This window comes from Natrix helvetica (genome assembly GCF_964273705.1).
Source record: "Natrix helvetica genome assembly, chromosome: 3".
In the NCBI taxonomy this organism is placed as follows: domain Eukaryota; kingdom Metazoa; phylum Chordata; class Lepidosauria; order Squamata; family Natricidae; genus Natrix; species Natrix helvetica.
In genome coordinates, this window is record NC_138549.1 from 136,744,701 (window position 1) to 136,767,271 (window position 22,571).

Below are 22,571 nucleotides of genomic sequence, written 5' to 3' on the forward strand. Positions count from 1 at the left end.
AGATGGCTCCCCTCCGTTCCCGTTTTTGTACCCATAAATGAAGCTGCCTTTCGAAACCACCCCGGAAAAAAATGATGATTTCTGGCATCTTTTAATATCTCCCTTGAGGGTGCTCTGGATCTCTTCTGCTGTGTGGACTTTTTGGATTTCCCCCTTCTTGGTGTACCTCTGTGCCTTGGAATAGTGAATAGTGAAGGAGAACTAACTTTTTACTTTTGGATTTGCCTGCCACTTTGGACTACCCCGACTGCGCGCTCCAGCAATGCCATTTTCTTTGTGAAAGATTTACCATCTCTGAATTTAGACAATGGGACCTAAGAAACCTCCAACGGGCAAGTCACTGCCTCAGCGACTTCCAGTCCAAATATCCAGCAGCCAAAAATTACTTCATTGTTACAAAAAGAAGTGGCTGGAGAGAGTTCAAAAGAAATATCTATCAACAAAATGTTTCAGGAAATTATGAGAGGTCAAAATGAACTGAGGAAGGAAGTGGCAGACCTCAAAGACGAACTCAGAGGGGTACAATATAATACAACAGAAAATAAACAGAAAATTGCGGTGCTAGATGAGGGGGCAGCCGGGATGGAGGAAAAGGTTAAGGAGGTCCGAAAGGGGAATTTAGAATTGGAAAATTTTATGACCAAAATAGAATTTGAAAGAATGTCTTTTTTTCTCAGGTTCCAGAATCTACCAGAGACAGAAAATGAAGACCTTAAAGATATTATGAGCACAATTTTAGCAGAATACCTTAAAAGAAACAAAGAGCAGATTTGGTGGGATATGGACCTGGTTTATAGAATTAATTCAGCATATGCCAGAATCCATATTGAACATATGGCTGATATAATGTAAGAACTCTGTATATACTTATCCTTTATATGCTATTTTTAAAATTGTAGAAGCGTGAGAATTGGGGGGATTTCTACTACTAACATGGGAGCTACCAAAATTTTCTATGTACCCTATTACTCTTTTCCCATAAATGTTTTAAAACCAATAAAAAATTTTACAAAAAAAATTAATAAATTTTGTGGAGGGCTTATTTTCGGGGGAGGGCTTATGTTAATGCATGCACCCAAAAACCCGATTGGGCTTATTATGCAGAGTGGTCTTATTTTCGGGAAAACAGGGTAATGCTTGGCATTAGCTGTATAAAGAAACCAAATTGTCTGGACATACCTGAGTTTGTACCACCAAAGGTCTCTCCGTGCGCATTTCCTGAATCATATTAAAAATGCTGAAGTTCATTGGTAGAATCTTCAGAGAGAGAGAGAGAAACAGAGAAGGTATTGTTCATTTGAAAGGCCCAGCTGTGCAATCTGTCTATTGAATACTCATTAAAGCAGGGGTTTTTAACCTTGGCCACTTTAAGACTTGCAGACTTCAACTCTCAGAATTCCCCAGCCACGCTGGCTGGGGAATTCTGAGAGTTGAAGTCTGCAAGTCTTAAAGTGGCCAAGGTTGGAAACCCCTGCATTAAAGAACTTGCACTGAACATTATGGAAAGACTCACTGATAAGTCATCATTCCTCTCACAAATGTCAGGGTTCCAAGTATCACCCCCAATGAAAGAAGACTCCGAGGCTTGAGTTTCCTCAAAGTTCCATTTTATTACAGATGTCATATTTGCACCTCTGGGAAAAGCCTGAATCTGAAAGTTTCCCCACCCAAAAAGAAAGTTCAAGTCCCTGCCCAGCACCCACAAGTCCATCACAGGGTCCAATCAGGCACCATCCAAAACTGGAGATGCCTCCCAGTCACCTGATCACAGCTGCAGGACGTTGGTCTTGACTTTCTGAGAAGGAATGTTATTTTGACTATATATCACCCACACTCTATATAACCTCGCCTCCCATTTTTCCACAGTAGAAAATGTGGCAGTTCTGAAGTCCCAAAGGTAAAAGATGGCTTCCAGAACTGACAGCATCTATATGTCAATTTGCTGAAAAAATCAATTTCTTCTGGAATAGCAGCCACATAGCAAGTAGCATGAAAATTAAATTATAACTTTGGGTAGTTTCTACCATGAATAGACAATATGGAAGCACTCACATTGTCTCTTAGCAAAGTCCAAGTATAATCAATGGCACATATCACTCCTGTTCGTCCACAGCCCGCACTGAAAGACATGACAAATTGCTAAATGAACGATGATAATGATTTATTCTCACTGTAGGTTGTTCAACTAATATTCAGCCTTCTCTGAAATCCTTTAGTGTATCTTCAGATCTACTATTTGATTGAAAGTAGCCAAACACCTCTACTGAAATTTAGATCTTATATTTTATTGTCACCATCAACAAAACCTTTCTATGTAAGGTAAGGTTTCTAGCCACAACTTTACAATGACTGAATTTTACTTTGTTTATTTTTATGTAATTCAATTTGGGTATTATAAAGGCAAATTATCACATAAATCTGCCAAAAATCCATGACTATAGGAAAGATGACATTTCAGCTTGGGCAAATAAAGGTATTACTTTGCATTTGAATTTGTTATTCGAGTTAATTATTATTATTATAATATATAATTATTATTATTTTTTGGACCCTTAGTGATAAGCTCCAGCAAAAATAGTGTCTGATGCTTCAGAGGGAAAAAAAAGCATGGAAATCACACTGCAAACATGCAGTTGCACATAATAAACTCCTATGGTGTTATATAATTATAACACATAATAACTTCTTGGACATATGATGTTGGATTCCTATTACTCCCATCAGTGGTGGGTTTCAATTTATTTTACTACTGGTTTGCTCATGCGCACGTGCGACACTTCTACGCATGCACAGACGTATCCGGGTAGGGCGGAACCTGCCACCGCTGTCACTACCAGTTCGCTCGATCTGGGGCGAACCAGCAGACACCCACCTCTGACTCCCATGATTGAATACTTTTAATCAATTTGCAGGGAGTTCAGGGCTTAATTTAAAAGACACATCAGCATTCCAAAAAGTAAAAAAAAAAACCCATACAAACCTGAATTGTCTCTAATGGTTAATAGATCATTTCTTTCTTCTTTTACCATGCATATATATTCATATTCAAAAAGAATTATCAAAGGGAAATATACAAAGAAAATTAAATACATATTAACACATCTGCTAACTACAGCTAGAATAGCATTTGCCCAATGCTGGAAACAAAATAATGCCCCCTCGGGCGAATTAGTGATAAAAAAAACTTTGGATTGTGCAGAAATTGATAAATTAACACTGCAATTAAAAGATAAAGAAGAGTCGGAATATTATGAAATTTGGAACAATTGGTACAAATGGCTGCAAAACAAGAAAATTAATTAAGCTGAAAAACAATATATATAAATATATATGGAACTGTGTATAAAGGTGTGTAAATACAGAAGCGAAATGTTATATACATGTACAGATATGATGATATAACAATGTTGATATAATGACTGTAATGTGCTGTAGAAGGGAAAAAATAAAATAAAAATCTGTGAAAGCAAAAAGAATTATAGAACAATTCTGTTCTCTTGAAGTTAAAATGGTTTCTACTTTCAAGCAGTTTTACCTGCAGTGTACACAGATAGGTACATCATGGTTTGCTTGGTAGGAATGCATCTCATTTATGAACTGAAAAATAGAGTTGATTGAAGATGGAATATCATGGTCTGGCCAATTTTTATAATGAAAATGGTAGACACTTCTGATTTCCTAGAAAAGATACCCAAAATAAGGAACTTGTAGGAATTAGTTTAACACGGGTGCTTCCCAATTAATTTATCCTAACCCTTGAGGCAGAATGCAAACTGAACTTATAGACTAAAAGAATATTAATGTGCACCTATACAGGATTGCTTAAACCCTTCTTATGCACCAGGAAAAAGAAATCCATCACCTTTCGGCAGATATATGCATAGTTTCTGTTATTGGTTTTTCTTATCCCTAAAGGATACCCTGTAAAGGACCTGCTGCACAGGAATCAGAAAATATTCACAAAAGTATATCAGAGAAAATGGGGCATTATACTTCCCCAGGATAGTCTCCCAGAAAGTCAACACATTTCCTGAAGCATCCCACACTTACATTGTCATTCACTTTCACTTTCAACTTGCGAATCACATAGTCCTGCCTTTTTTCTTCCGCCTCCTGAAGGGAAGTAAACCAAATCCATATTTAAATGACATTTATTTCCACGAAGCAGAGCTCAGCATATGAATTCCAATGGAAAACAATATACTTACACAAATAATGAAGAAAGGGCCTAGCTGCAATGGGGATTCATCCACATCAACCCAGTAACGTTCACATTTTTTCTGTTGGGAAGATAAACAGGAGACTCTATCCATCTGTTCTCTGATTTTCACCCAAGTCTACAATTGGGTGTGGTGTTTTTTTTTTAAGGAAAAGCAGATCTGTCTGATGTTGCTATTCAGAGGGGAGGTGAAAAGACTTTGGGAATATCTATTACAGAATAAGGTTGTCTCTACAGCTGTAGTCTGGCTGTGAAAGTTGGACCATAAGAAAGGCTGAGCACCAAAGAATTGAGGCATTTGAACTATGGTGCTGGAGAAGACTCCTGCGAGTCCCTTGGACTGCAAGGCGATCAAACCGGTCAGTCCTAGAGGAGATCAACCATGACTGCTCTTTAGAAGGCCAAATCCTGAAGATGAAACTCAAATACTTTGGCCACCTAATGAGAAGGAAGGACTCATTGGAGAAGAACCTAATGCTGGGAAGGATTGAGGGCAAAAGAAAAAGGGGACGACAGTGAATGAGGTGGCTGGATGGAGTCACCGAAGCAGTAGGCATGCGGTTAAATGGACTCCAAAGGATGGTAGAGAACAGGAAGGTCTAGAGGAACATTGTCCATGGGGTCACAATGGGTCTGACATGACTTCACAACTAACAACAACACAACTGTAGTCCTGGCAGATTTTATTGTGCTTTCTCTTTTATTCTCTTAAAAGAAAACCTGTGCTGTGTGCTGAACAGACGTGAGGAAAGTTTTCAGATGGATCATTCAATAAATGTGATCGTAAAAGACTCTGGGTTAGCTTTATCTACACAAAAAAAGTGTCTGTTGCGGAAATGCAGTACATACACTCTGCAGTCATTACAGGGACCAAATGTAGGAAATGCCATGTGGAATAAGGTCTGGGAGAGTAACCAGCACAGAAATGTATAGACAATACTGAACCAAAAGTTTCCATGCTATGGTATGTTACCTTTTGACGCAATACTTTACCTTTCCCATTTCAAATTCCATGCAAGTCATGACAATGATCTGGAGAGATTAAAAAGAAGTATCTGAATGCTATTAGGAAACGGGCACGTATACAATCATGCTGTTGATTAAAAAGTTCCAAACAAGTTCATTTTAAGATGCAGCAGAAAACAGCAGACTATTTGATATATAGCAAAAGAAGAACAAAACGTTATTTCCAATGCTGTAGTTCAAAAGCTGCCATTGTATTCAACTATCCTTTGAAGAAAATAGACAGTAGATATATAAGTAGGCAGCTATATTATAAATAAAAGAGTCATTTTTCTTTACATATATTTGGAAATAAAACAAAATAAAAAGATCAACATATTTACTTAGTTTCCCTAAGTCACTAATCTTTTTTTTTTAATTTGGAGATTTTGAAGAATTTAGAGCTGAAGTATTTTAATTCCTCAATTTTACTGCAAAATGTTTTAGGTTGTTGATTCCAGCCTCATTTCATTGCTGACAATCATCCATTATATATTGGCAATATATGTTACAGCCTGGAAGAATAACTGCAGAATATAAACATTCCAAGAAATATGTATGTATGTATGCATGTATGTATGTATATATATGTTTTCATAGATTTCGTAGAACAAGATTTCGTAGAACAAGACTATATATATATATATGTATGTATGTATGTATGTATGTATGTATGTATGCATGTATTGTGTCACAACCCCTGGTATGCCCAAATATGGGAGGGAGCATACTGCTTCCCTTTTCTGTCTATTGGCCCACCCTAGGGGCCATCCAGGCAGAAAGCCATTTTTTTACATTGCCTTGTTACATTTCTGTTGCATTTGTGCTGATAAATAAATAAAGGGAGACTAGTATAGATCTATTTCAACCTATTTTGCTCTCATCAGCTAGCCATACCCTTACTGGGAATTGAAGCCGGGCTTGAAATAGATCTATACTAGTCTCCCTTTATTTATTTATCAGCACAAATGCAACACACACACACACACACACACACACACACACATGTTATATACTGTATATATGTTATGCTGGTCTTGTTGTATTCGGGTCTTTTCCCGTGTATGATTGAGATTGTCTTGGCAATGTTTCAGCGAGGTCTCACTCACCATATTCAGGCTGGCTTTTGGGCAATTATTATTATTATTATACGATTGTATCACAGCGGCCAGTTGTTTCGCCGGATTTGGCATTGATTACTAGTCGGGCCCCACCCACATATAGGTTTATTTTATTTTATTTTATTTTAAAATTGAACAAACAATTAACAGATAGCATTGATCTACCTCTTACCAAGATCTTATATTCCCAAATCATCCTCCAGAAATCTATAACAGTTGTGGGAAGTGGACCCTGGGTAGCAATGTAGGTTCTTGGATCATATACCCCCTAAAAAGGAAATAAACATAACATAGGTTTATATGAAGGCATTAAAAAGCATTCAAATCTAATCCACTATAGAATTTTACAACATTATTATGTTTTAAAATGACCTGCCACATTAACTTTTTAAAGAACATTTAACATATGGTAGGAAATTGAGTTAAATGAAAAAATAATCTGTGAAAGTATTTTTCCAAGTGGTACCACTTTAATAACGATCATCACCATTACGGTAATGGCTTCCGTTCTGTTACAGTTTTCATCATCCTCAGCCAATGAGGAAAAGCTGTGCTATAAAGCAGAATCCAGAATAATACAGACAATCTAAAATTTGGAACTTGGATGCAGAAATTGTGTTATCCCCAAACTTTCCACTTCAGATTACATGGCCATATCTTCTCTATCCAAGCCACAGCAGCAATTATAACTTGATTAAAGTTACTAAGGAAAGCAAATTTTCCAACAGGCTAATTTTTACATTAGCAAGAACCTTTTAAATGAAGCAAAAGAATGGGGGCAGTGGGTTTTTACTGATACCATGTTATTACAACCATTCAGATTTTAATTTCTTTATTTTGCTAACAATCCAACAAAACACAAACAACAGATCTTGAAAATATGACTGGCAAAGAAGATGTCTAACAATTTATTTAATTTTTCTTTTGCATGAAGTATTGGGGAGGGGAATAGGTTTTGTTTGTTTGTTTGTTCCATAAGTTGCAGTAACTTGAGGCAGTCATTGATTGAATGGAATTCTTTTGTATTCTAGTCTTGGTTAGCTAGAAGGAGAACACTGACCCCATGTATTATTAGCATTTTGAAATCAGAAAAGCTACTGTTGGCTACAGGATAGCTTTAGCAGTCGAAATGGAAATTAAGGAGAACATCTCTACTCTGCCTTGATGTTCATGATCTTAGCCTAATAAGGATAACGGGATTGTCACAATGATAAAATACATGAATCCACGCTGCTTAGAAGAAAAATAAAATATAAATGCAATCACAAAATAGCAATACATTCAATCTTATGCTAATGGGAACAAAATCTCAAATGCTTGTTATTTGTACCTTGATAAAATTTGCATTGATGTAATCAGAGTCTTTATCTGATGTGATGAAAGAGAGCTTCACTCTGGTATGGTCATCTGAAGGAGGAGAAAGGACAAAAGAAACAACTGTTTGCTGCCTTATGTAACAAAGAATTTATTAAATAGAAAAATGAAGCTGCCTTTGTACAGCACAAATCCAATTGTACAAGCATTTCAAATATTTTAATTGAAGATATATAATTAACTCATTTAGAAAATTAAAAGATGCTCTCAATTATATTTTCTATCTGTACCACAATTCAAGAAGCAATATAGCCGGTAAGACTAATTATTCACTAAAAGAACCTACAGCATCACTGGCCAAACATTTCAATTTCTTCTTTTTTGTATATTGGCAAAAATATTGCGCTTTTGGCTTCTTTAATGCTATCCATTACTTCCTCAATAAAATTGAATGTGAAAATAAGTCTTGTTTATAGATGAAATGTCTCCTACATATCCTGGTTCCAAATATCTGTTTATGCAAATTGAAGATTTTTCTATTCTTACATGGGACAGAAGATGAATCTTGGATCCTGCAACTATGGCCTATCAAAAATAGAAAGGCAATCATTTTTAAACTATGGCCCATATTTTTAATTAAAAGGGAAATAATAATGACACGATTATGTCATTGGAGGGACCCTGGCTGTATTATTTGGTCTGTGTTCAAAACCTGTGGAGGTATTGTTGACGATTAAGAAAATACAATACAATAGCAGAATTGGAAGGGACCTTGGAGGTCTTCTAGTCCAACCCCCTGCCTAGGCAGGAAACCCTATACCGTTTCAGACAAATGGCTATCCAACATCTTCTTAAAGACTTCCAGTGTTGGGGCATTCACAACTTCTGGAGGCAAGCTGTTCCACTGATTAATTGTTCTAACTGTCAGGAAATTTCTCCTCAGTTCTAAGTTGCTTCTCTCCTTGATTAGTTTCCACCCATGGCTTCTTGTCCTGCCCTCAAGTTCTTTGGAGAATAGTTTGACTTCCTCTTCTTTGTGGCAACCCCTGATATATTGGAACACTGCTATCATGTCTCCCCTAGTCCTTCTTTCTCTTAAGCTAAACATACCCAGTTCCTGCAACCGTTCTTCATAGGTTTTAGTCTCCAGTCCCCTAATCATCTTTGTTGCTCTTCTCTGCACTCTTTCTAGAGTCCACATCTTTTCTACTTTGTGGCGACCAAAACTGAATGCAGTTTTGGTCGCCACGATGCACAAAATATGTGCATAAAAATAATCCCTAAATATGGAAAAGTTACACAGCTAAAAATATCAGTTAAATTTTAAATGTCAATCATACAAGTTGAGATGGTTAATGCAAAAACAGAAGGGGAGACCATGGGTCAGTACAATAACAGTATGTATTATCCGTCTCCTTAACGTTCAGAGCAGGCTACATAAAATATAGGAAGTAGGAGTAGTTTTTGATTACAAATTTTAAAAGGGGTTCAGGATTTATGACTCATGAGAACAGTGTCTCAGAGTTCTGTGTGAAAGATGTTCTGTGAAATATCAAAAATCATTTAGCAGTGGCATGGATAGCATGGTATGAATGTGGTCAGTATCTGTGCTTATCTTGCAACTGATATGTATGTATCCAAGTTAAGAGAGTACACATAGATTGACTTGAAATCAGAAATATGTTCAGCTCATGGAAAGAACGCCTTCTATTTTGGTTTACCACAAGTAATCTATCCAATTGGGTGCAATTCTAATTTCCTATCCTTGCTTGTTTATTTTCTTTTATTAAAATTATACTGAGCCCTTCATTTAAATCAAGGTGGCACAGATCATACCCCCTCTGAATTTTGCCTCACAACTCTGTGAGAAATTTGGACTAAAAGAGAGTGTTGTTGGCCTAAATTAATCTGTCAATAAATTTCTATGGCTAAGCAGTAAAAACTCAGTATCCCAACTCCTAGTCCTATATCACAACTACTGCATCATGATGAAGTATTACCTAGATAATTTTAGCAAGGAAAGTTGGGGAGAAATTTCCAGGAAATGTTCTGTCTATGGATTGCTTTAATTTAGGATCCAATCTATTCATATTATATTATAGGTTACCAAAGAGTAATAATATCCAAAGGAGAGACTTCAAATTGGCATGATGGCAGATATACTACACACAAGTACAAAAGGGGTAAAATTTGAACTGCAATGCCATATCAATCACCTGGCATTTTATGACTACCATTATCCTTGCATGATTTCATGCTCCAAATGCACACAGAATTGTTTATATATAAACTGGAACAATAAAGGCATCATAAAAATTGTGTTAATTTGTAGCTTACATGCTAAGATGTCTTTATACCGATTTTTGCTGCTATTTTCAGGTCTCTCAGACACAGTTGTTGGGTAAATTTTCTCTGCTCTAAAGGTCGCTGATTGCCGCTTCAGTTTCTGTGGTTAAATCATAAAGAGTAATTATAGAAAACCTGACAACAATATTACAGACCTGCATTTCTCATTACTTCCTTGACTGGCCTCTCTTGAGATAACCACAATAAGAACTAAACAGCCCTCGTGGTTTTGCTGGGAGGCTCGTTGTCAGAATGGAAATTTTATGTGCTGATCAAGTATCCTACATAGATCAGGCAAATGCATTTTTGATGTGGCTTCCTAGGCAAATACGCATTAGTTGCATAGGTGTGAAGTGGTGGAATAACATTTAGTTCAGGTACACTGGAAAATATGAAAATCTTTCCTCTACACAATTGTGACTAAATGACACTCAACAAAGCATTTTTCTGCATGTACATTTAAATATTTAGTAATGGCCATAGTGGCTGAGAATTCTGGAAAATGGCATCCAACACATGGAAAGTGCCAATTTGCCAGAACTGGACTAGTTCCAGTCTAGTAGCCACTATGTTTAGTAGGAGAAATACTTTCCCAAAGAATTCTTTCCCAAAGAATTCAGAAATTATTTTCACTGCCTGAATCTTTACAGTTAATTTTAATGGGATACTTTCCAGTAAGAAAATAAAATTTAGGAGCAGCTTTACAATTTATAATGAAATAATAACTGAAATGCAGTCCTATAAAAACAACATGTAGAAAAGAGATGTACTCATTTCATGTAACAAACAGATAAACTTTCCCAAGCTTTTCTTTTTTCATTTATTTATTTAATCAAATCTCAGAGCTACCCAACTCATCAACAATTCTGATGCTTTACAAATAGAAAAAAGAAAAAAAATACATATGAAGGTTATTTTCTTTATGTCACATTTGAAATATGGGAACGAAAAGCATAAACCATTTCTGCTTGTTTATTATCTTTATTGTAAGTTAAAAGTTATAATATATCTGAGTGCCAGCACTAGGTGACACCAAAAACAAAGAAAACTAGATCTGTTGCTGCCATCTATAGGGCAACCTGGATTTTGCAGATGTAGTAGCTCAACCATGGGATTCTTCCAATTGATTCCAAATATACCGTTTCCCCGAAAATAAGACCTCTCCAGATAATAAGCCCAATAGGGCTTTTGAGGGCATGTGCTCAAATAAGCCTTCCCTGAAAATATTGCAACACAGCAGCAGCCATGAGGTGACCACGCTCACTTGTCCTGCACCTCAAAAATAATAAGACCTCCCTGAAAATAAGACCAAGTGAGGCCAGTAATTTCAAGTGTTCTTTGGATGTTGGTTTTTTAAAAGAGGAATGTAATCATAATCCTTATAAACCAGGGGTGTCCAAACTTGGGAACTTTAAGACTTGTGGACTTCAACTCCCAGAATTCCCCAGCCAGCCATGCTGGCTGGGGAATTCTGGGAGTTGAAGTCCACAAGTCTTAAAGTTCTCAAGTTTGGACACCCCTGTTATAAACATATGTAATATATTGTCTTTTTATAACCTCAACCTTTCTCTTTACAGAATGAAAAATATTTGTATGGACTTTCATTCTCAAGATTTATTTCTAATTTCAAACCGTATACATTTTTCCCATCAAAAGAAGTTACAGTGCTTCCACAATCTAACTGTGCTTTAGCAATAATTATACATTATCTCATTTCTGTATCTTTTTGTTACATTTTGCTTTGCAATAATTGCATTGTTCCCTTTCAAACCCCTTGCTCTTAACTTCCTGAATTTCCAGCACTGACCATTGCTTCTAGGAACATTATAAAAGCAACGTGTTGATTTGGCTCTTTCCCATTTATTAAAACAAGAATGACAGTTCCTGAGTATACGTAGCACCCAAAGGCAATCAAACCAATTGAAGTCAAATCAATGAAATTTGGTGGGAAACCATTGATAAATGGAGGTATGAAGTCATACAGATTTTAACTACAAGAAACAGCAAAGGAAAAACTTAGGACACCTTAAAAATACACTTCAAACATTTTTACCAATAAATCCTGGTCTTGTCTGTATATAGTAAATATATCATGTCCTCAGCTAGTTAGAGACCCAGAGAAAATACAGCATGTGCTTTCCGAAAGATTGTTTCTGCTGCACAACAATCCCTAGGCCTAGCATGTCATAAATCCTTATATAGTTTTCATTACTGTTTTTTTTCTTTTTTCTTTCATTTTACTGTTATTTGATTATGATTGTTTCTTTGATATTTTAATGGATTGGGAACTACTCAGTAAACAGACCGTTACTACTTCTTTTTAACGTATTTGCCACCCCATCCCATTTGCCACTCATCACATTTTAAAGCAACAAAGGTACTCGTACATAAATGGAATGAAGAAGAAGAAGAAGAAGAAGAAGAAGAAGAAGAAGAAGAAGAAGAAGAAGAAGAAGAAGAAGAAGAAGAAGAAGAAGAAGAAGAAGAAGAAGAAAGACTGCCAAATTCACAATTTCAGATTAATGAATCAGTGGGGGGGGGGGGGGGTGACCACAGTTCAGTTCTTGTTCCCTGCATTTATATCCATAGATGTCATCATGCGGTAGGTCAGATTGGTCAGGAACTGAAAAGCTGAATATCACATTTTTCTTAGCAGAGGAACTTCAATTCTAGACAAGACAAGTTGAGACAGATAGATGTAATGAGGAGCTCAAAGGGAGAAAACGTGGATGAGTCAAAAGTTTATTCAGAGATAGTGCTTTGCTCAATCTGATGGGAAGCACTGATTCAGAAATCTGGAAAAGTCTCAAAGATTATTCAGCTCAATTCCTTAAGTGAGACGAAAGCTTTAAACACAAACATTCCTAATAGAAACATTCTATGCTTCTTCCAAATGAGTCTCATCATGAAATTATGCTTGTAGCAAGAAGCTAGAGACACCCAAGCTTAATCCTTGCCTTCAATTTTCCAATTTTGGGTAATTTTTTAGAGACTTATCAGGACAAATGTATGAAGAACTACAGGGCAGGCAATGATAGTAATAGGAATTGAACTACAGGATGGCATAGGGAAGAAATCCTATACCATTGGCAAAAGTTTCCTTTAGTAAGATTCTAGAATAGAATGGAATGGAATGGAATAGAATAGAATAGGAAGAATAGAATTCTTTATTGGCCAAGTGTGATTGGGCACACAAGGTATTTGTCTTTGGTGCATATGCTCTCAGTGTACATAAAGAAAAGATACATTCATCACGAATCATAAGGTACAACACTTAATAATTGTCATAGGGTACAAGCAATCAATCAAATCATACTAGGAAACAATCAGTATAAATCGTAAGGATGCAAGCAACAAAGTTACAATCATGTAGTCATAAGTAGAGGAGATGGGTGATAGGAACGATGAGAAGATTAATAGTAATAGTAATGCAAACTTAATAAATAGTTTGACGGTGAGGGAATTATATGTTTACCAGAGTGATGGCATTTGGGAAAAAACTGTTCTTGTGTCTAGTTGTCTTAGTGTGCAGTGCTCTGTAGCGTTGTTTTGAGGGTAGGGGTTGAAACAATTTAAGTCCAGGATGCGAGGGGTCTGTAAATATTTTCACAGCCCTCTTTTTTACTTGTGCAGTATACGGGTCCTCAATGGAAGGCAGGTTGGTAGTAATTGTTTTTTCTGCAATTCTAATTATTCTCTGAAGTCTGTGTCTCTCTTGTTGGGTTGCAGAACCAAACCAGACAGTTATAGGGGTGCAGATGACAAAAACATAGCAGCATCATATGGCTAAATTTGGCACAAAAATTTCTACATTTCTTCCTATGTTTTAAAAACTGAATGGACATATTTATTTTCTGGTCTAAATTGCAGCGGTTTTGCACAGGATGGGAGGGGAGGGTTTCATATTGGTGAGAGGACATTGTCATGCATTGCACACATGAATAATGGGTGGCCCATATTGTAATGGGGCAACATTGTTTGAGAAGTCTAATAAATTGGGGAAAAGATTTTCTGATAAAAAAACATTTTTTTAAAAAAAAAGTTGTATAAAAATAAAACTGAGTTGCTAATATAGCTGGGCCACATTGCTTTATCATACTTGTTTTAATTTTATACATATACATTTAAAATGTAGCCTCTCAGCATCCTTAAAATAACTACTGGTATTAAGAATCAGTTGATTCAAATATCAATCCTTTCTTGGTCCAAGATTTCCAAGAAAACATATTTCTTGCTCTGTTCCAATTCCATATTGATGTCTCATGCGATTATGGGACAAAATGTAACTACTTGTCTAGTAAGTCCAAATGCATCCAGCAACTTTTAGAACTGGGAAGGACAAGCCCTGTTTCTTCTAAATTGACCTATATTTGATGCCCTCTGCTGCAACACTCGCAACTAGATTGAAGACGCTAATAAAAATTAAAAGGAGATAGTGGTTATCCCTGCAAGGTATCACAATGTAGTTTAATAGGTATAGAAATCAATACATTTGTAATAGCTCAGCAATGGAATGCAGATACCAAATTGTATTCCAGTGTACCTAAGAGGATAAAAAAATTTAAAGAACATACTCCTAAAACCTAATGTGCATCATGTCACAGACCAAGTTTATCTGCTGGTTATTCCAAAAGCATAGATCAAGTTTGTTAGATTGGGTAATGAAAGGCACAAAAGGCTAAGATAACAACAGCTCTTTATTTGGTCAAGTACAGGCATCCACTGAGTGAGAGGTCTGGCAGCTCCCTTTTTAAAGGGGAGCTGGCCAGCGCTTCAGCCAATCAGGTTTCTCTTTGTTTCTCTTTGTTCCCGCCTGAAAAGCGAGGACCTGACTGGAAATTACTATTGTCCTTGCAACAACTAGAGGGGGGAGTATCTAACAAAGTTTCTAATCAACAAGGAAATATTGTTGGTTGCCTGATCTCCCATTTTCTCCCCAAGTCCCTCCGGGGAGAGGGGGGGGTCTAGAAATCTAATAAATTATTGCGTTTCAAGGTGTTGGTTATCATCTTTAAAGCGCTCCATGGCACAGGACCTAGGCATTTGCGGGATCGTATCCTGCCCCATACATCCCTTCGGCCGATCCGCTTTCACAGAGAGGGACTCCTCTGGGTGCCGTCCACTAGGCAGTGCCAGCGGGCGACGCCCAGGAGTAGGGCCTTCTCGGTGATGGGCCCGACCCTCTGGAATGACCTCCCCCCTGATATCAGAACCACCACCGATCTCCGCTCCTTCCGTAAGAAGCTTAAAACCCACCTGTTCAAGTTAGCCGGCCTGGCCTAATCCCAGTTTAGTCCCTCAAGTCTGCATTTTTAAATTTTTAGGGGTTAGTTTTAGGTTGATTTTTAACTTTTATTATCTTGTACAGCTGTTAGGTTTAATTCGATTTTAAGGGTATTTAAGGGTATTTATTTTTGTATCTGGTTTTTAATGAGATGCCTGTACACCGCCCCGAGTCCCTTCGGGGAGAGGGGCCGGTCTATAAATCTTGAAAATAAATAAATAAATAAATTTTAAGAAATACAGAGGTGCACTGTTTCACTATTTTCTGCAACTAATTATTGCAGTACCCCTAGATAGAATAATAACAATCTAACAGTATTTCTGCTGTGTTTGGAACCAGGAACATTCTGCATACACACAGTGTGTTCTACCTTTTGTGGCACTGAAATAATTGTGTAATCAAATCAGTAAAAACCTTCTTAAAAAACTACCTTTGGAAATGCTAGAAGCAGGGTGGTATGCCTTCAAATATGTGCATTTTCAAGCTTTCCCTTAGTTTTGTATACATATAGAATCTTGTGTGTGCACAGTATATACACAGACAAACCTATACAACACATACAATCATATGCATATAAAGTATATGTGCATGTACATGCACTGAATAAGACCACTCACAGGAAGAAAAGTAATTGACTATTACGGTAGTTTCCCAGAGCAGAAAGGAAAAAGGGCACAGCAGCAGAAGAATTGCCCAAGAGGAGATGTTCACAGGTGAAGTCTGAAGTGAATCCTTTTCAAGATGTTCAGTCTAGATAGGGATTTCTTAAGTTAGTTCAGTTTTAAACTGCCACCATCACAGGACAGGAGTAGCTTAAAAGTGCAGAGTAGATACAACCTCAGATGCATTATTGGACTGCAGTTTTTAATCAAGCATTTCATTTTTTTAGTGAGAAGGGTCTACTTATATAAGATTGTAATTAAAGAAAGTTTGCTGATTTAAATCTTTCCAGTCGTATTGCAATCAGATCTTCAAGTTACACTGTTGTTCTAACTGACATTGCATTTACCACCTGGTTCTTTCGGTGTCATAAGCACTTCCAAGTTGATGTTGCCTAGAATAAGTTTCATTCTCTGAGATTCAGTATTATATGGAGATAGAAATAACCTTTATGCAAAGAGATAGAACAGAGGGAAGAATATTTATTGGAGCGCATTGCAACGGACAGAGTCCAGTGCTATATCTTTGAAACCACTGCAGATATTTCTTTAGTCCATTGGCCCCACACATATCTTTACCAACTCTAGTGGCAGTGAACCATAACTCAGTGTAGCTGGACAGGAAAGAATTTTGCATATGGCCTTCTAAGCAAAATGTGAATGATTTTTTTTCCACTGCCAGTTTGTTGTTACTATTTTATTTTATGTATAATTATTGAACCATACGTACATTTGCTTTAAGGAAAATAAGTGTTTTTATAGAGAGAAGAGGATGAAGAAAATCCAATCTCCCAATATGCATGTATTAATTTTTTTAAAAAAATGTTTGATGGATGCAGCTCCTAGCACAGACCTCTCTGACCAGAGTGTCTTCCAGATATGTTGAATCCACGGCCAGCTTTAGACCATGGCTATGTAGGCACTGGCCTAGAGTACTGAATCATTCTGAAAATGCACATTTTTGTATTGACAGGCTTGGCACCATCGAATAACATGGTCTAGAGAAGATCACTTCCGGTCCCTGCAGGCGACGGATGTTTGTCTGCCGCTTGTCTTCTCGGTGGGCTCTGTTTGGAGCACAGGGGGGCCTTGGAGGGGACCTCCTGCCGTAGGGCGGCTTGCTGGAGCCCCCCAGACTTGGCAGCAGCCGGTGGGGGGGGGTTTCAGCTTCGCCCCAGGAGCCGGGGAGCAGAAGGGGGGGCATGCCTGCCCCTTCGCCGAATGGGCTCCGGAAGAAACAAGCTAATCAAAGGAAGCGTGGCTGAAATGTTGGTCGTGGAGGATCCTTCCTAATCTCCTCAATTACCGGTAACGGATAAGCTGCAGGCTATCGTAAGTTACTGTTCAATCTATTTAAAACCTAAGATTAGAGGGGGGAGTTTTCCTTTTTTAACCCCCCCCCCTCGGACGAAGCAGCATTTAAACTTTTACTTTCCATTCTGGAATGGAGAGAGAACAAAGGCTGACTTGCTACTTGAGCTAATTATGTGAGAAAGACTGAATACACAGTTGCAAGAGTGCGTGCTGAGCTGTTTTTAAAGAAAACTAAAACTTCTGCTCTTCTCTCTGCAAAAGGGAGGAGTTAAGATGGCTCCCCTCCGTTCCTGTTTTTGTACTCATAAATGAAGCTGCCTTTTGAAGCCACCCCGGGGGGAAAAATGACTTCTGGCATCTTTTAATACCTCCCTTGAGGGTGTTCTGGATCTCTTCTGCTGCGTTGACTTTTTGGATTTGTCCCTTCTTGGTGTACCTCTGTGCCTTGGAATAGTGAAGGAGAACTAACTTTTTTACTTTTGGATTTGCCTGTCACCTTGGACTATTCCGGCTGTGTGCTCCAGCAGCGCCATTTTCTTTATGAAAGATTTATCATCTCTGAATTTACACAATGGGACCTAAGAATCCTCCAAGGGGCAAGTCATTTTCGGCCCCCACTTCAGCGACTTCCAGCCCATATATCCAACAGCCGAAGATCACTTCATTGCTACAAAAAGAAGCGGCTGGAGAGAGTTCAAAAGAATTGTCTGTTAATGAAATGTTTCGGGAAATTATGAGAGGTCAAAACAAACTGAGGAAGGAAGTGGCAGACCTCAAAGACGAACTCAGAGGGGTACAATATAATACAACAGAAAATAAACAGAAAATTGCGGTGCTAGAGGAGGGGGCAGCCGGGATGGAGGAAAGGGTTAAGGAGGTCCGAAAGGGGAATTTAGAATTGGAAAATTTTATGACCAAAATAGAATTTGAAAGAATGTCTTTTTTTTCTCTGGTTCCAGAATCTACAGAAAATGAAGACCTTAAAGATATTATGAGCACAATTTTAGCAGAATATCTTAAAAGAAACAAAGAGCAGATGTGGTGGGATATGGACCTGGTTTATAGAATTAACTCAGCTTATGCTAGAATCCATAATGTTCCAAGAGAGGTACATGTTAAATTTCTCAGGAGGACCACGAGAGATGAGGTGCTAGGGGCCCAAAGGGAGGGACCTTTAAAATACCAAGATAAAGAAATCACCATTCTAAAGCAAATTCCAAAAAAGATAAGAGAAAAAAGGAGGAAATATTCTTCCTTATCAAAGAAACTATATAATAGTGGAATTTGGTTTAGATGGTTATTGCCAGAAGGAATGCTGATTTTCTGGGAGGGAAGCTGTATCAGAATTAAGACAGTGGACAAGGCAGAGGCCTTTATTAAAAAACATTTTTCTCTCCCAGAGGATGAAGATAGCGGAGGTGGGGAAAAAGGCAGTAATGTAGAAGACATGGGGAAGGGGGTCTGTGGCTCCACCCGGGGACAGGGAGGAGGGAGCAATATCGAAAAGGCTCAGGTCACAAAAATAAATATATTTGAAATATTATTGTAATTGTTGATATTCTAGAAAGTGACAAAGAAAGAGAGGATTGAACATATGGCTGATATAATGTAAGAACTCTGTATATACTTATCCTTTACATGTTATTTTTAAAATTGTAGAAGCATGAGAACTGGGGGGATTTCTACTACTAACATGGGAGCTACCAAAATTTTCTATGTACCCTATTTACCCCTTTCCCATAAATGTTTTAAAACCAATAAAAAATTTTTTTACAAAAAAAAAAGAATAACATGGTCTAGAGTGCCGTATATCTTTGGGTTTACACAGGTTCAAGCTCAACCCCCTGCCAGCTCAACTATTTCCTATAATTCTGGATGACAAACATTCATAAATACAGAGGCTATTTCATGTTGTAAAACATAAACCTACCACAAACAAATTTTCTAAGATGCCCTCCTTAATGCACTTTCTGTGGCATGGAAGAAAATGGATGAGAATGAAAGGAGTGAATAAATGATAGATGATGCAGAAGGAGTGAACCACAATTAAATCCAATTTTGAAGCATTAATAGGCTATTGGAATATAAGCCTGTATGCATGTACTGTATCTGAACAAAATGTATTTTTTCCAAATATTATACTGAATAAAATATATTAGGCTGCATTTAAACAGAATGATTTGATCACCGTCATTCAGCTTTCTCTGTGCTCAGGATGCCTGTCTTTTAGGTTTACAAACAATGCAATTTTTGTTTTTTTATTTTATTTTAATCTTCCCAAGATAAAAAGATTCCACAGCATGTAGTACAATTGCCACATAACAATTAATTAATGTCCAAAAATCGCACCTACTTCCCGTTTCAACTGCTATTTTAGCATAAAATAATGAGGTTACAACTTAACAGCTACCTGAAATTCCCACCCAGTACTGGCTCAAAATTCTAGGAAATCACATCTGAATTGTACAATCTTTGAGAAAACAAGTACACATAAAAGTGGCTGAAGGAAATGCGTTTTTTGAAAGGTTATGGATATAGTGAGTGACAATAAGAATGCAGTTTAGAAAAGATACTTTGTGAAGTCAGTTCAGTAATAATTCTGTGTTATCTAATTCTATATATTAACAAATTGGTATTTGAGGCACATTGCCATCATTAGTGCTGCTCTGCAATGAGGTGGATACTATACTTAAGAGCATCAATTCTTCTACACAAATCCAAATTTTCCTTCTGTACACCCAAACACAAATACACCAATTCTGTTAGTGCTGATGCAGATTTTCCGTTCTATCATTCTGTTTCATTTTCTATTTCCGTTTCCATTCTATTTCAGACACCAATGGAAGTGGCTACAAAATGACACATTCAAGTTTGAAATTTATGCACTTGGTAGGCAGTTTACACATGGTTGGCAGACACTGGCTTACTCGTTTTCAGAACCTACCATTTTGCCTTTATTAAGATTTCATGAACATTTATGCCCATTCTCAGCATGCTATCATGATTTATGCCTATTCTCAACTTGCTACCATTTTCCTAGCTACAAAGGTTGGCTTTTCTAAAGAATATGTTTGAATATTAATATGTACCTACCAGAGTTGGCTTCCTACCGGTTCGGCCTGGTTCGGTTAAACCAGGGGTGGGTTCCTGCCAATTCTAACCTCTTCTATAGAAGAGGTTCCACAAATCTACAGTGCCGTTTAGAACCGATTCCAGCTCCCTCCCCCTGCCCGTCCGCACATCATCAAGATGAAGAGCGAGATGAGGAATTCTGGGAGTTGAAGTCCACAAATCTTAAAGCTGTCAAGTTTGAACACCCCTGGGGGGGGGTTTCTAAAGGGTTAGGGGTGCAAGGGTCTTGTAACTTGACAGCTTTAAGACTTGCATGCTTCAAATGCCAGAGTTCCTAAGCCAACATTTGGTTGCTAAGCAAGAGTGTTGTTAAGTGAGTTTACCACATTTTACAAGTTGGCCACGCCCACCCACTCACATGGCTGACAAGCCACTCCTACCTGGTCACGTGGCTGGTAAGCCACTCCCACAAAGCAGGCCACTCCTACAGAAAAGGTTCTAAAAAAAATTGAAACCCACCACTGGGCTAAACCGATAGTGCTATACCAGCCTGGGTCATAGAACCCAGGCTGGTCACGCCCCTGAATCAGTTCCCTGGTCGCCACCGTCGCCACTGCCATCTTTTTTGGGAGGTCTGTGCATGCGCAAAACAATTTCCATTGAACTGTGGATGCGCGTGCAGTGCACATCCAGCGTGTGTGAGTGAACAGGCAGTAACACTGGCTAGAACCCACCCCTGGTACCTACACAGTTATTTAAAACAAAATAACATTAAAAAAATAGAGCCAGTTTGATGTAGTTATTAAAGTACCAGGCTAGACACTGGGAGACCATGAGTTGTAGTCCTGCCTTAGGCATAAAACCAACTGGGTGACCTTGGGCCAGATACTCTCTCCAGTCATACGAAGGAGCCAATAGGACACTAAGGACAGTTTCCAAAAACTGGGACAGGATTGAATATAAGGAAAAATAAATACAAATTTGAAACTGAACTATTGGCCAATTTCAAAGGACATAATTAAAGAGGAGAAACAGAAGCAGAAAAAGGTGGATATTAACAGAATTTTCTACAATCAAAATCCACCTCTGAAAACCCAGGTGAAACGATTGTGTTACTCCACTTTTGGATAAAAATGGCTCTACTGTTTTCATTGCAACATTTCAGATTTCTCCTGACTTGTTCCAAAACCAGAAGCTTTGCAGGAAGTGATTCAAGAACAAACACATACATTCTGATGATTGCAAAAGCTATTTAAATGAGAAATCTAGCAATCACCAAGAAGAAAATACCAACTATATTTATTATAAAAATATGATTTCAATTCTTGCACAACTTTCTACAGCCGGTAGTATATCTTAAGCTAACAGTGTCTTGCTTTGGGGTTGGGAATAATAATTGACACCTATCCTTTGTTGTTATAATAGGTCATTTTTATTTCAGGCTGTTTGTTTCAACCTTGCCAGGCCTGGTCAACACACACTAGATCAAGAAGTATTTTTGACACTCAGTATCATCTCAGTGGCCTCAAAATGTTTGAAATCATTTGGAGAAATGGAATTATGTGCAGTTCTGAGAGTGGAAACAAACCAACCCCTGACCCTTAATTGTAAATGTGTATCATTTGCATGCCGTGCAATTGTCCACTGCAATACCCATCAATCACCAGTTTCATCCCACAGTTAAAGTCAAATACTAGGAATAAATATCCGAACCGGAAGAAATAAATAAAAATAAGAAAATAAAAATTAGTATTGTCTGAATAAATGGGAATAATAATGACTGAATGGTTTTCAAAAAAAAAAATTCAAATTCAAATTTTTAATTTGTTAGCCGCTCCCTCTCCGCAAGGGACTCGGGGCGGCGTACAATAAAAATATACATACATACATATAGACATACAGATCCACACATATACATACATGGAGGAGGTAGTAATCAAACATATATCACATTAATAATAATAATAGAAAATTAAAATTAGCCATTAAAATATCCCATGATAAAATACAATTTAAAAAGGACTGTCAGGAGGAAGATAAACTACGGTTGAGCCAGGCCAGATAATTGAAAGAGGTGGGTCTTGAGCTTTACACGGAAGGAGCGGAGATCGGAAGTAATCCTGATGTCAAGGGGGAGGTCATTCCACAGGGCTGGGCCCATCACAGAGAAGGCCCTGCTCCTGGGTGTCGCCCCCCGACACTGTTTAACGGACGGCACCCGGTTTTATGCTGTTCAAACT

The 22,571-nt window shown here is 37.7% G+C and overlaps 1 protein-coding gene across 3 annotated transcripts in view; it reads right to left on the minus strand.

Moving 5' to 3' along the window:
- The window catches only part of PTPN22 (protein tyrosine phosphatase non-receptor type 22), a 43,829-nt gene that overhangs the window by 18,602 nt on the left and 2,656 nt on the right, over nt 1–22,571 (minus strand). For 2 of the 3 annotated variants that reach the window (XM_081946691.1, XM_081946690.1), the window contains 9 exons: nt 9,994–10,102; nt 7,673–7,749; nt 6,515–6,610; nt 5,213–5,251; nt 4,209–4,280; nt 4,051–4,113; nt 3,536–3,678; nt 2,053–2,119; nt 1,180–1,257 (listed from right to left, as the gene is read on the minus strand). In XM_081946691.1, coding sequence (XP_081802817.1) covers nt 1,180–1,257; nt 2,053–2,119; nt 3,536–3,678; nt 4,051–4,113; nt 4,209–4,280; nt 5,213–5,251; nt 6,515–6,610; nt 7,673–7,749; nt 9,994–10,102 — 744 coding nt within the window. The remainder of the gene's footprint in view (nt 1–1,179; nt 1,258–2,052; nt 2,120–3,535; nt 3,679–4,050; nt 4,114–4,208; nt 4,281–5,212; nt 5,252–6,514; nt 6,611–7,672; nt 7,750–9,993; nt 10,103–22,571) is intronic. The other variant, XM_081946692.1, reaches the window with a different exon arrangement.